Here is a 14,225-nt window from a genome sequence, read left to right on the forward strand (position 1 = left end):
TGACACAGAAGGGAGATGACACGGGGATGTGCTCTTGTAAAAGGACAACTGTCTGTGTTGTGAGACCATGCATGACTTAGATCCATTCCAGTCCAATTTCTGAAAACAGGTTCACTTTTTAGGCAGAGGATCTTGATGAGAAGTCACTTCTGCTTGAACCCTCCCCTCGGGGAGGCTGTGTTCTGTGGATGACTTTTAGTCTTGCTAAAGAATATACTATGAGTGTGAATATCTGTATAAAATAAAGCACCAAAACCTCATATTTGCATCATTCGTCACCATTTATGAAGCTTTTTTCATAAATATTATTAAATTTAACCCTTAAAGCAGCTCATGAAGTAAATATTTGTTGTTCTATTTTATTGATAAGGATACTAGGGTCCACAGGGGTTAAGTAAATCATCCAAGGGCACAACAGTTCAAGAGTAACCAACAGCAAATTAAACAGAAATGGACTGTGTCCTAGGGGGATTTTTTTCTATCATTCATCAGTTGCCATATGATTATATGTGTTTATTGTACAAAAACATTGGACTAGGTAGCGTGGATTCAAACTTGGAGTCCTAATCCAAAAACGGACGTGAAAAGAGACAAACCTAGATAAAACAGGTCAGCACAGAAATTTCTCAGGAATCAAAGGGAAATTTAGATACCTGCTCAGAGTTTTTAGAAAAGGCACCCTTTACTTCTAGCCGGTGGCAAGATAAAAGAACCGGGAAAGGATGCAGAGGGGAAGTGGAGCGGTGGGAAAAGTTAGCATTCATTTCCTTTCCCTGGTAGCCACTTCAGTCTCAAGGAGAGCTGAATGATTTTTCAAGAGCACCTGTATCTGATGGATTGAAAATTGATCTGGGAATTAGAGGCTGGGTTTCCCCTTCTCTAATTAGAGCTTTCACACTATCAGTTTTTCCAATGAAACCCTAAGAGGTTTAATGCATGAAAGAGGGGTTCTGGGTCAAATAACATGGCTAATGCAGTGTTAAAACAAGTCTACCACAGTATATACTTGGTAGGTTACCAGCTTTTAAAAAGCTAATGTGTACTATGAATTTCCAAGAAAGAGATATATGATATATTACTTTCCAAAATCAGTTCGGCCACTCGGTCCTTTGGCAGAGTGCTCACTGTGGGGCAGGATAGTTTTCCTCAAGCACTTCAGAGTGATTGCACTGTACTTGATCATTTACTTGTTTTTTCCCCTCTACTTTTTTTTTTTCTTTTTCTTTTGTGTTTAGAAGTCTGACTTTGCTCCCAAACTGTGCGATCGATGTTATAGGAACTGTTGTGTTCCTATTTCTGTATACTGCAGCTTCTATTAAAGTGTATAAAAGAGGGACTCAATAAATACTTCTTGATTTGAACAAGATTTGATTCTGTAGATACAGAAGTTAGAGTGTACAGTTTCTATGGAGAAATCTATGGAAAAAAACTTGGCCGCCGTTGTGTTGCCTGTGGCCTCTCTAGCAGTGTGTAGGTTGTGTCTTTCTACTGAGAGGCTCACAGGCAGGACTGTGAGCCTCAGTCCCTCCCTTTGACTTAGAGAGGTTATCAGTGTTGATGTTGTTATATGAAATTGAAGGGGAGAAAACCTCAGATGGCTAAGAAGTCTTTAATGCTGGGAAAAGTGATGACTTTCCTATCCTGGAGGTAACCTGATCTGAGTTTAGAAAGATGATATAACTGTTTCGTGTCTGTGGTGGGCTGTCATATCACCAAATTCTGTACTTGAACTTCATAGGAATCACATTTCCCCAGTGAGCAGCTCCCTCCTCTGCACACTTACATATGTGCGTGGAGTGCTGCCTTATTGTCGCAGGACTGCCAGCTCCGTGAGCACAGGGACCTTTTCCTTCCCTCCTCTTTCCTCAGACTGTCCAGAGCTTGATAAATATATGTTCTGTGAATTGGAAGAAATGTTAGGTGTATTCATCATAAATATTCTCTGCTCCCCAGCCTTGATGTTCCCTGAGACAACTCCCTATCACATTCCATGGTGGATTTTAAGCTGCTTTCCTATTTTATGTTACCCAGTGCCTTTTTCTAATATTTCCCTGTTTTTAAAACCACCCTTTAACTTCAAGCAGAAGTTTTCCATAGTTTTTATACAAGCATAACATATTAACAGTAAGATATGTAAATATTAAGTATACAGACTGATGAATTTTTACAAATGCATCATTATGTAACCATCATCAGACTAGAAATAGAACATTGTCAGACCTTAGAGGCCTCACTCTTGCTCCCACCTGTCAATATCACCAAAGGTAATCCAGAAATCAATTTGTAAATTAAGTAATTTATAGCATGTTTTCCTTTTGATTTTAAGATTTCCACTTCTTTGGAGTCTTTCCAGGTTAAACAAAACAAAACATAAAAAGTCCAGCTTCTTTTATAATAAAACCAATGCCATAACACTTCATATTAGTATAGCACTTTATAATTGCGAAGTCTCCTTCCATGTGTCATATCATTTGATCCTTGACAACAGCCACATGAGATAGGGCAGAAATTCTTACTTACATTAAACAATGAAGTATTTGAGAATAGGGCAGGGAAACCTTCTGGACCACAATTTCTCCACGTTCAGTTTCATCATGTCAGATGGCTACTAATCAGGGTGAGCACTTTGTGAAGTATCTAAATGTCTAATCACAGTGTTGTATGCCTGAAACAAATATAATATTGTATATCAACTGTAATTGAAAAATAAATGTAAAAAAATTTGTTGCAGAGCATATGTTAACAATCTCAGTTTTTCTGTAAGTTACGGAGGCCTAACTTATAATCATGACGGCCTTCTCTGAAACATTTGGGGAGCAGAGCATGAAACTCAGACCTAGTATGCTATGGAAAGTGTAGGACACGGATAGTTTTGCCCAGTGGTCAATAGTCAACTCAGACCAAATAACTTGGGCTCTTCAATGTAAGTAATGTTAATGGCAGCTCACATTTGTCTGCTGGTACAGTTTCCCAGGTGTTTCACATATGCTCTCTCATTTAATAAGAGTTAATGCTAACTGGTATTTACTGAGAGATGCTGTTGTTCATGGACAGTGCTAATCACTCTACAGGAATTATTAAGCACAACCCTTCCAAATAACTGATGAGGTAGGTATTAGTCTCTGTCACTCCTGTGCAAAACTCCTGCCTCAGTATGTGTAAATACAGAGTACTTAATCATCAAATTGTCCACCCAGTAGGGAAAAGATACACTGAAATGCTCTTCTTGTCCTCATTGAAAAGTGTCCATGAATGTCTAGCATGTCAATCTTAAATGAGTCAAGGCAGCGACCAGGTTATAACTTTACCTAAGTGGTTGCTGTGGATATTCTTCTTTTCTCTGAGGCTATCCAAGATCAAACAGTTAAACTTAGAATTTCAAGTTCAGTTCTCTCTCACTTTCATCTCACTGAAAACCTAGTTCTAATTCTCTTTGTGAAAGATGAGACTTGATATTTCTTCCCTCGCCCCACAGAGCATGGTGCTCCTAGAATATTAAAGAATAAGAATAAACCAATCTGCTCACATCCTATTCCAAGCTTTGAAAGATGGCAGGTGGTATATATTGTTATATTTGTCCTCTCAGAGTGTCAAAGACTTTGAAGCTGTTTTAAAAGAAAGGAGGAGGAAATAGTTAATGTTTTCTTGTGTGAACTTCGACTCTTCTCTTGCATCAATGTTAGCAAGATTGGCTTGATATGCTGAAAGTTGCAACAGTTCATTGATCTCTCTGTGTGCCTCGACGTTTCTGGAACATTCACTTCTTAATGATAGGATGGTGTTATTTTTAAAGTAAATGTTGAAAATGGAAACCATATTTAGGTTAAAACAGCTTTCATTTATATAAACTGTCTAAAAAGTTTCACAAATCATTTGTGGAGCTTTTACAAAAGAAAAGTCATACCACTTTAAAAACTGTATTTTTAATTAACATACAATAAAATGGGCTTTTTTGAAGTACAGCTCTATGAATAATAAGTTATGTATAGACTCATTTAATCACTGCCCCAAGCAGGATATGGAACTGGTCTATACCCCAAATAACTCCCTGGTGCTATTTCTTTACAGTCACACTCTCCTATTACCTGTAGTTTCTGACCTGTTCTCTGTCACTATCGGGTTTTTTTGTTTCTTTGTTTTTGGTTGTGTTGGGCGGGATGTCATTTAAATGGAATTAGACAGATGGTAACCTATCAATCTATTAAGACAGGCCTTTTTTTCACTTAGCATAATGCTTTTGAGAGCCATCCCAGTTGTTGTTATCAATAGCTCATGGCTTTGTATTGCTGAAAAGTGGTCTATTTTTTTGTATGTACCAGAGTTTGTTTTTCCATTTGCCCATTGAAAGATATTTGACCCATTTCCAGGTTTCGGCAATTAATAATAGAATTGTTGTAAACATTTGCATATAGGTTTTTGTGTGAATGTTTCTACTTCTTTTGGCTAAATATCTAGGAAGGGATTGCCACACCAGCAGACAAATGTAAGAATAGGCTTAACTTTATAAGAAACTGCCAAATTGTTTTCCGAAGGGGCTGTGCCATTATGTAGTCCCAGCAGTATGAGAGTTCCAGTTTCTCTGTATTCTCTTTAGCACTTTGGATCATCAGTGTTTCTTATTTTGGTCATTCTGAAAGCTGTGTCATGGTTATCTAATTTGAGGTTTTAATTTGTATTTTCTTTATGGTTAATGACGTTGAACATCTTTTCCTGTGTTAATTTGCCTTTTGAATATGGTAACTCTCCCCATATCTGAGGGGGATATGTTTCAAGACCCCCAGCAGATGCCTGAAATTGTGGATAATACCAAACCCTACATAAAATGCGTTATTTTTTTTCCCTATTGGTGCATGCCTTTTCACTTGTGCTCGTGGCCATTTTTAAGTAGAATAGGCATCCCTTGAAAACAAGTGCTGTGATACGGTGACAGTGGATCTGATAAACAGGAGGGCTCCTAAGTGGCTGATAGGCAGGGCACACTGGGCAAAAGCAAGACATAGTCGGGCCATGAGAGAGCTCCTTAAACTACTCAGAATGGTGTGCAATTTGAAATTATGAATCATTTATTTCTGGAATTTTCCATTTAGTATTTTTGGACTGCAGTTGACTGCCAGTACCTAAAACCATGGAATGTGAAATCACAGATAAGGGGGGGTTACGGTATCCTGTTTGTAAAGTATCTCTTAAGATTTTTGGCGTTTTAAAATGGAGTTGTTTATAGTGTGATTCCTACAACTTTATTCTTCTTTTTCAAAATGGTTTTCAATATTTAAGGCATTTCTCTTTCCAAATAAATTTTATAATCAGCTTGTCTATATGAACAAATCTTGCTAGGATTTGTGATTGGAGTTTTACTAAATCTGTCAATTAATTTGGGGGAAAATTTACATCTTTTCTATGTGGATCCTTTCAATTCATGAATATAGTGTATCGATTGTATTATTGTTTATTAGTGTAGTAAATTACCAGAATTTAGTATCTTAAAACAACACCCTCTTATTCTATTACAGTTTCTGTGTTTCAGAAATGCAGGTACAGTATAGCTTATCTGGTCTTTGCTTAGGGTCTTACAAGGCTGAAGTCAAAGTGTCAGCAAAGCTGTGTTCCTTTCTGGAAGCTCTGGGGGAGAATGCACTTCCAAAGTTGTTAGCAGAATTTAATTTCCTGTGGTTGTAGGCCTGAGGTTTGCTACTGATTACCTGCTGGAAGTCTCTCTCAGCTCTCTAAGATCACCTGCATTCCTTGACATGTGGCTGTATTTTTCTTTAAATGTCAAAGTCCTTTTGAGTTTTCTTGCTTTCTCTAATTTATTCTTCTGCTACATCTCTCTGACTTTAACCAGAGAAACCTAATCTGCATTTAAGGGCTCCTGTGATAGATTGGGCTCACTTGAATAATCCAGCATAATCTCCCAATTTTAAGGTTTATAGCTAATTATATTTGTAAAGTCCCTTTTGCTAAGTAAGGTAACAGATTTCAGGGATCTAAGGCATGAAGCCATTCTGCCAACCACATATTTCCACATATTTAGGCCTTCTTTGATTTACCATTCCTCATTTTATAAATTTCAGCATACAGATCTTTTACAGGTGTGGTTAGATTCTTAGCTAAGCATTTCATTTTTGTTTTAGTTACTATAACTAATCTTATAAAAAATTGTTTCCCATTTTTCATCGCTAATGTATAGTAATATGTTTAATTTTTGAATATTGTTATATATCCTGTGGCTTTACTTATTTAGTTTTATTTCAATAGGTTCCTTAAGATTTGTTTATGTTGAAAATTATGTTATCTGTGACTAGCCTTATTGCATTGATTAAGACCTGAGAATGACGTTGACTAGTACTAAGAATGAAGATACTTGCCTTGCTCCTGATCTTACTGGAAAAACATTTAGTCCTTCATCATGTGATATAATGTTAGCTGTAGATTTCTTGCAGATGCCCTGTATCAGTTTTGGGAAGTTCCCTTCTATTTTTAGTTCGCTGGGAGTGTTTATTAGGAATCGGTGTGGCATTTTAATAAAATGCTCTTCCTGCTTCAATTGACAGGATCATATGGTTTTCTTCCTTAGATTTTTCAAATGCTGAGACCAACCTTGCATTCTAGAATAAACTGCTTGGTTGTGGAATATCTATAGATTTCTTTTCTTGTGCTATCTGTGACAGGTGTTAGGATCAGAGTATTGTCGCATGAAGTGAATTGGCAACTCTTCTGTCATCTTTTGCAAGAGATTACGTAGAATTGATGTTATTTATTTTTTAAATGTTTGATTGAGTTCACCAGTGAAACCATCTGGAGCTTGGGAATGCATTTGTTGGAAAGTTTCTAACTGCAAATTTAATTTATTTTAATAGTAATAGGAACAATGAAATTATCTCTTTTATTCTAGGTGAGCTTTAGTAGTTTGTGGTTTTTAAGATATTGGTCCTTTTCATCTAAATTGTGGAATTTATGTGCCTAAGGTTTTGAGCATCACCTTATTACCATTTTAATAGCTGTGTAACCAACAGTGATGTATCTTCTTTCATTCCTAATATTAGTGATATGTCCTTTTTTTTCTCTTCGTTTCCCAAGTTAGAGATTTAGCAATTTTATTGTTCTTTTCAAAGTACCAAGTTTTGGATTCATTACTTTTTTCTGTCTTAAAATTTTTGATCTCTATTCTTAATTATTATTATTTTTTTTAATTTTTCTTGGTGGATGTATTTTTCTCCTCTTTTCCAAGTCCTTAAGACAGAAGCCTTTCTTTTTTCTTAAATGTAGGCCTATAATGCTACCAATTTTCCTGTATGCACTCCTTTAACTGTATCCCACATATTTTGATATGTTATTTTGTTTATTTTTTTATTTTTGTTCAGTTCAAAATATTTTCTAATTTCCCTGAGACCTTCTCGTTTACCCATGGATTATTTAGAAGTATATTCCTTAATTTCTAAGTGTTTGGAAGGTACCCTGTTATTTTTCTTTTCTTGATTTCTAGGTTATTTTTGTAGTTAGAGGATAGATTTTTAATTCTTTTATGTTTGTTTAGGTAGGATTAATGGTGCATGACATGGCTCACATGTACTTGAAAATAACATGCCATTATTTAATTTTTAGAGTCTTCAAATAGTTACTGCACGCACTCTGCCCAGGCTTATAGCTGCTGTCATGGAGAAAGACAGGTGGAGTTTGCTTACTTTTTTTACCCAGATTCAAACCCTTTCATGTCACTTTGCTGAAACTTTCTTATTGATAAATACTGTATTCTGAAATATTCTGCACAAGGACCCTTTTATGGATCAAAAACCTGGAAACTAGACAAAATATTGATGATTAAAATCTCTAATTTTTAAATAAATGGTATCTCCTTTTCTGTGAAATGGGATAAATAATAATTTGACCTATGTCCTTAAAAGACTTTTTTTGGCATAGATGTGCGAGACCTGTTCACACCTAACCAGTAAGTTAGAGAACGGGGGCCGGGGGAAGCTCTGGGTGTGATCAGAACTCAAATTGAATGATGTAACTGCAGGGCTGACCTCACACAGGGGTGACCATCCAGGGTTAGTGCTTTTATATTATGGCCAGGTTTGCAGTAGGCAGGTCATAGCCAAGGGCATCTGTTGACCAGGAATGAAGCAGACGATAGCAGCTTCATGGTTATAGGAAGCTTATCCAGTTTGGAGAAGACCTTACAGGGGACAAGAGGCAGGCTCCTGGAAAAGAGTGCAGACAAACACCAGGTTGAATATCCAAGCCCCAACCAGGCTGATGGGCTTAAAAGAGCAGCTGTGATCTGAGCATGGAGCTATATGTCAAATCAGGAAACTGAGGGAGAAATCCAGTCCTGTGGCCTATTGAAATGCTGCTGTGCAGAAGGAGGGCCAAGCACATTGTTAGTTAGAGAAATGACCATCCTGGGAAAGCAAATCTAGTTTTAGCCTGTTGCCTGCTGGCTCAGTGCAGGAATCCAATGGTCCGGGCTAGCTCAGAGATAAAGAGGTCCTGACGATTACTGAGCCCAGAGAACGCAAAAAGTAGAATGGTTCACATACAGAGGTCTGTGGTAAAGTTCTGAGCACGTTTTAGCGATCATTATTAACATGGTGGTTTGTTATATAGACCTAAGTACATATATGAAACTTCTTTCTAGGTGATATAGGCATTCAAGTTGATATTCCAGGAAAACTGACATTAAATATGAAAGAAGTACCAATACCTCAGAGAGGAATATGAAAATGATCATGTAGTAAATAAAATGGATAATGCAGGAAAGGCTGTCTAAAAATTTATTAGATAAAAATTCAATCATCTGAAGCAAGGGCAGAATCTGTTAAACCCTGTCACAGTAATCTAAAGCTAGGGTGCAATTCAGACCATGAGAAGCCATGTGTCATTAGGCAGGTTCCATTGCCTTCTGACAGTTTCTCCATCTGCAAATACCCAGCGCTTTCCAAGAAACTAGAACCAAAGTGTATTACTGGTCACAATAATAAAATTCTGAGGCAGAATGCAAGGTGATGTTAAATGAACCTGCCTTCCTGGAGAGGTTTCAGACCAGCCAACTGCCTTCCACTAACCTTGGTACCTTTCGTCTGTCACAACCAGCCTGTACAATCACAATTTCTTTTCAGTCTGCTTTATTCTAATTCATCACAGGCAGGACTGACCCCCAGATTCATCTTTGCACACAAGTTATCTTTAGATTAGCTTTACCTTGGCGACCTGACTCCATGCTGCCTCTGGCATAATCCAGTTACTCATGAGAATATCAATTAAGGTCCTCAATCACACTAATTAGAATGTCTCCTAAGTGTTGCTTTAGGAATAGTATTAGGGCCACAAGTACTGTGCCCTGAATCTGAAATTAAATATCTAGTTGCTCTTCACTGACAAGGATTAATGCAGAATTATTAATTAATTTTATTAATGACTTGGGCGAGGACATAGGTGGCATGCTGAGCAAGTTTATAGATGACACAAAGCTAGGAGGATAACAATTACTGTGATGACAGACTCAGGAGCCACATGATTTTGAGACAGAATTTAGTGGCAATCCATCCAATACGTGCCTGGAAGAATGATTTCTATAAGGCAGAACTCGATGATAATATCACTCCTCTAATCAGAAGCCTTCAGTGATTCCCCTATTTGCTGTTAAAATTAAATTTCAAGTTCTTAACTTACTATTTAAATCCTTGGTATATTGTAATCCTAATTCTTCCTGCTTTTCAACAAAATCTTCTATAGTTCTTTCCCTACTACTCTGTGCTCTAGCCAAACTGAGTTACTTATAGACTACTTCCTATTTACGGTCCATGCTTTCTCTATCTTTGAGCATTATTCTCCATCTCCAAACCAGTTCTTTCTAGTTCAAAAGCTCCCTCTTGCATTTAGTCTTCTTTGATTGGCTTAGCTGGAGTGCATCTCTGTCTTTTGCTAATCTTCAATAACACTTATCTGTTCCTGACTATTTTATCACTGTTTACTCTCTATTGAAGTTATTTTTCTATACTTTTTAAGTCTCTGCTAAACTCTGCCTAGTGCTAGAACTTCTGTTTGATAAATCTTTACATATCCCATAATGAGTGCCTCTGCCTGTATGTTGTTCATAGCTGGTGACATCGAAGTGGTTGGCATGTGGTTTATATCTTCAACTGGGAGAAGTGGAGGAGGCTCTACATCTAATTTATAGACATACTTTTCAATAAAAGTTTTATTGAATAAATGAATGACTGATAGGGATAGGAGTTCCCTACAGTAATGGTAAAAGAATGGGAAGGGACCAGTGGTGATAAGAAAGAAGCATTTAATCTTTGAGGTAAAACAGTTGTTTAAGGTATAATTAACTCACCTGTTATTTGTGTATAGTCAGGCTAATGAAGGAAGCACAAAGTGAACCAGAGATTTTTGATGATGCGTGGGCAAGAGAGGTGACAGCTGTTGGAAACTTGCATTACCTTTTAAAGTGACCACACACTTTGGCTTGCGTGGACAGTACCAATCTATACCTTTTGTTTCAGTGTAATGTCTTAAAATTGTCCCATTTTAAATGTTGTTATATGATCCTCAATTTATCAAATATCTTTGACCTTTTAAAGCTGGTGGATCCCTGTGGTTGTAAAACTTGTGGCATAGGCTACTGTTTGGGATAATAATAGCCTTGTAATTGGCCAGATGTGGGTATAAATACCATCTCTATCACTTACCAGAAATAGGATCTGGACAAGTTTCCAACATCTCTGTAAGCACCCTTATATATAGCTGCTGTGTTCCATACAGAAAGTGGAGATCTTGAGTTTGAAATTTTTCAGTAATGTGAAGGTTTCAGTATTTATAACTCTAAAGAGGGTTTTTTTTTTTGTTTTGTTTTGTTTTTTTATCAAGGGTCAGATATATCTAGCATAGTAGGGAAATATAATATTTCACTGAGTTGTTAAATCTCCAGGCCTCCTGCATTAAAGATCACACCCAATATAAGGGCATGGCTCTTCCTAGTTGACTGTTTCAATTGGTTATCAATAGAGGCTAAAGATCACAGAAATTGGATTCAAGCCTTATCATTTGTCTTTTCCAGTGAGAAGAGTGGCCATAACAGGACATGAGGTTTATATATTTCCCTTTACTATAAATTCACTCTGGGGGACTGCTGCCCAAGTCTGAATGCAAGATTTCTAAACTTTCGATTCTTCACGAAGAAGGAAAAGTTCCTGGATTATAAAACATTTCCAAGGAAATGCAAAGAAGGGTAAGAAGATTAAACTTATCTTTCAGAATGTGACCCTGATAAAAAAAAAAATCCAAAGCATTTTTTTTTTAAGAAAGAAGCTATAGTTCAGTGATTAAGAAATTGTTATAGAGCAAGGCTGCTGGAATTTGATCATTGCTCTACCACTTTCTACCCAAAGGATATTGTTATGTTATTTAAACTCATATCAGTTTCCTTATCTATAATATAGGGTGTTTTTTTTAAAGCCTATCTTATTGGTTGGTTCTGATAATTAAATTTGTTAATATGGTAGAATTGTTAGAATAGTTCCTGGCCTACAGTCAGCATGCTTATGCACTAAATATTATTTAAGCACTGAGAGTAATAAGCGCTCTCCCTTACTTTTGTACCTAGGTGGACAAGATGGAACTTCTGTGGTGTGTAATGAGTCTCTCTTTCTATGGGATCCTGCAAAGTGATGCCTCTGGTAAGTGAATGGCTTTTGATAGTCTATTGAAATGCAAGCTGTTCATAGGGTAGAGTTTCAAGTCTTTCTGAAAATGAGTAGGGGAGCATTATATTGTTTATTACCATTGTCTTCTGTGGAAGCACAGAATCATAAATTTGACAGAATCATATGGTTTTGATGACAGGAGGAAACACTGACATGTCTAGTGTTTGTAGGTCACAGTGCACTTGGGGTAGTGGTCTGGTGTGTAAGAATATAAAACTTTTGCATAACCTTCACATTCAAGCCAACTCGAATCTGCTTCTTTTCCTCCCTCAGGTCCTATGGGAAAAGGAATGATAGTGATGGTAGCGCCACTCTGTTTTCTAAACTTGACCCAGGGGTGGAGAAGACCTTGGTGGTAATCCGCTGAGACCTTATACAAATAAATAATGACAGTTTCTGTCACACTGCTGCTGTATAGGGAAAGAAAGACCAGTCATTAAGCTCATTCTTTCTTTGGGCGTTGCCTCAAAACAAGAGCCAGCCAAAGACTTTATTGAGTTTGAATAACCAAACATGATCATTATGGACTTGGAGTATATGGAATCAGAGTTACAAGGGACTTGAAAGTTTATCTCCTCAGGTCTCCTTTCATCTCTAGAATTACTATTCATACCATTTTTTGATTCCTCTAACTAGTGATTATTTAATTGAAACCCATTATATCTTTGAATTGATCAAATTCTTAGAAAGATTTTAGTTCATATAACTGAAAGTTGTCTCTATGTCATTCCCGTATGTTTCTTTGGTTCAACTTCTTGATTTAAAGGGAAAATACATAATCCAATAGCTTTCTAATTTTAATGCAGGGAACCTAGGTATCTTAATTTTAAAAAGCTTTTCATGTATAATTTTCCTGAAGACTATGACCATACTTTGAATATTATTGCTTTATTTCCTCTTCTTTGTGAGAGGCCTTCACAAATGTTAAAACAGCAATCGTACAACCATGACCATGCTCTCCAATGTATGCCTTCGGCTGTTCTTCACATGGCATGGGTTTGAGTCCTTCTTCCATCCCGATGATCTTTTCTCAATGTTTCAGTTTTGCTTTGCCACTAAAGCATTTCATTGGAAAGCAAAAATAGCACTGAAGGAGGGGTATACCTAGGACAGAGTTCAGCTCAAAGCTGAGAGAACTTCCAGTCTTCTTGGCCCCCGGGGTCTTCACAGAGAAAAACGTTTATATCCAGGGCCGATATTCAGGTGGGATACACTGCTCTACAGCTCTGCTGGCTGTTTGGACCAGCATCTGTCCTGCTACATCGAGGGGCCCATTTGACTGGTCAGAGACAAGATGTTCTGATTTTGTATACATGCTGAATATAATCCCTGATTATGGTTTGTTCTTATTTTATTTAATTCCCTGCCTGAACATCATCTGCTTATAGAGGCCTTCCTTAACCAGCTTAACTAAAATAGCCCTACCAATCACTGTTTATCCTTCTCTCCCGCTTTAGTTTTCTTCATAACACTCATTATTTTTGACACCGTCTTAACTTATTCCGTTCTTTCATTCTTATTTCCTCCTCCCTTCCCTTCTCTTTCTCCTTCCCCCAACCTCTGTCATCCTTCCTCCCTCCCTCCTTTATCCTCCTCCTTCTTCTTCCTCTTCCTCTCTCTCTATAAATATATATATATACTTTTTTTCACCTTCACGTCTCTTTTTTGGACAAATTGGCTAATTTTGTAATGGAACTTCTTGTCTGGATTCATGCCAACAGTGCGTCCATGCGGTTTTATGCGCCACCTCACCTTGAAGGAAAAGGGAGAGGTGACTGTGTCCCTTTTGCCAGGAGAACAGTGAAGTCCCAGAAGTTGGCAGGTGCGGTGCTTCTCCAGTGGTCCTGGCACTACTGCTTATCTCAATGACCTTTACTGTAATTCATCCAAGGAGTCCTCCACCCCCACCCCAAATTCTGTTGGAAAGTGAGCTTTCTACTCGGAAACTGTGACTCATAATTCTGCCGGGGAAGCTGACTTCTTGAATAAGATGAGTTCGCATACCAGCTCCATTGAGTCACCATGGGAGCAGGAAACATGTTGTAATCCCCTCAGCCCATCTGGCCCGTATTTACTTGCTTCCTTATGAAAAGGTGTATTGTGCCTGTGTCAGTGATGTACTTCCTAGATGGAGGGAAGGGAACAAAAAGGAAGTGTTGTTGACAAAAATAAAAGGGGAAACTGGCTCTGGGTTACCGGGGAGGGAACACGAATAATTCTACATGCCGGGGGATCAGCCAACCTCTTGTGCATCAAGGTACCACCTCTTCTGATGATTTTTGTGCCGGCAGACTTGTTGGTACCCATCTCAACAGAACAACAAGATTGATGGGAGGAACAAGGGAGAAATGGCTTAAAAATCCTAGAGTACTGTAAATGTATATGATATAGGTAAGAATGTTGTCTCGTTGTTCTGGGCTCTTCCATGTGGATCCTCCTTTTCAGGGAAGCCCCAGATTTATAAAAAACAACCGTAACAACATAAGAATTTTAGTTCCCTGCAGTGTGTTTCAAGTG

At 37.6% G+C, this 14,225-nt stretch overlaps 1 protein-coding gene across 5 annotated transcripts in view; it reads left to right on the forward strand.

The window, feature by feature from the left end:
- Positions 1–14,225, forward strand: part of IL1RAP (interleukin 1 receptor accessory protein) — a 149,924-nt gene that overhangs the window by 41,806 nt on the left and 93,893 nt on the right. For all 5 annotated transcript variants that reach the window (XM_054585125.1, XM_054585126.1, XM_054585124.1 and 2 more), the window contains 2 exons: positions 11,063–11,233; positions 11,609–11,681. In XM_054585125.1, the coding sequence (XP_054441100.1) occupies positions 11,222–11,233; positions 11,609–11,681 (85 nt within the window). In that variant the 5' untranslated portion in view covers positions 11,063–11,221. The remainder of the gene's footprint in view (positions 1–11,062; positions 11,234–11,608; positions 11,682–14,225) is intronic.

This window comes from Pteronotus mesoamericanus, unplaced genomic scaffold (genome assembly GCF_021234165.1).
Source record: "Pteronotus mesoamericanus isolate MK-2021 breed Mesoamerican mustached bat unplaced genomic scaffold, CSHL_Meso_final contig_82, whole genome shotgun sequence".
In the NCBI taxonomy this organism is placed as follows: Eukaryota; Metazoa; Chordata; class Mammalia; order Chiroptera; family Mormoopidae; genus Pteronotus; species Pteronotus mesoamericanus.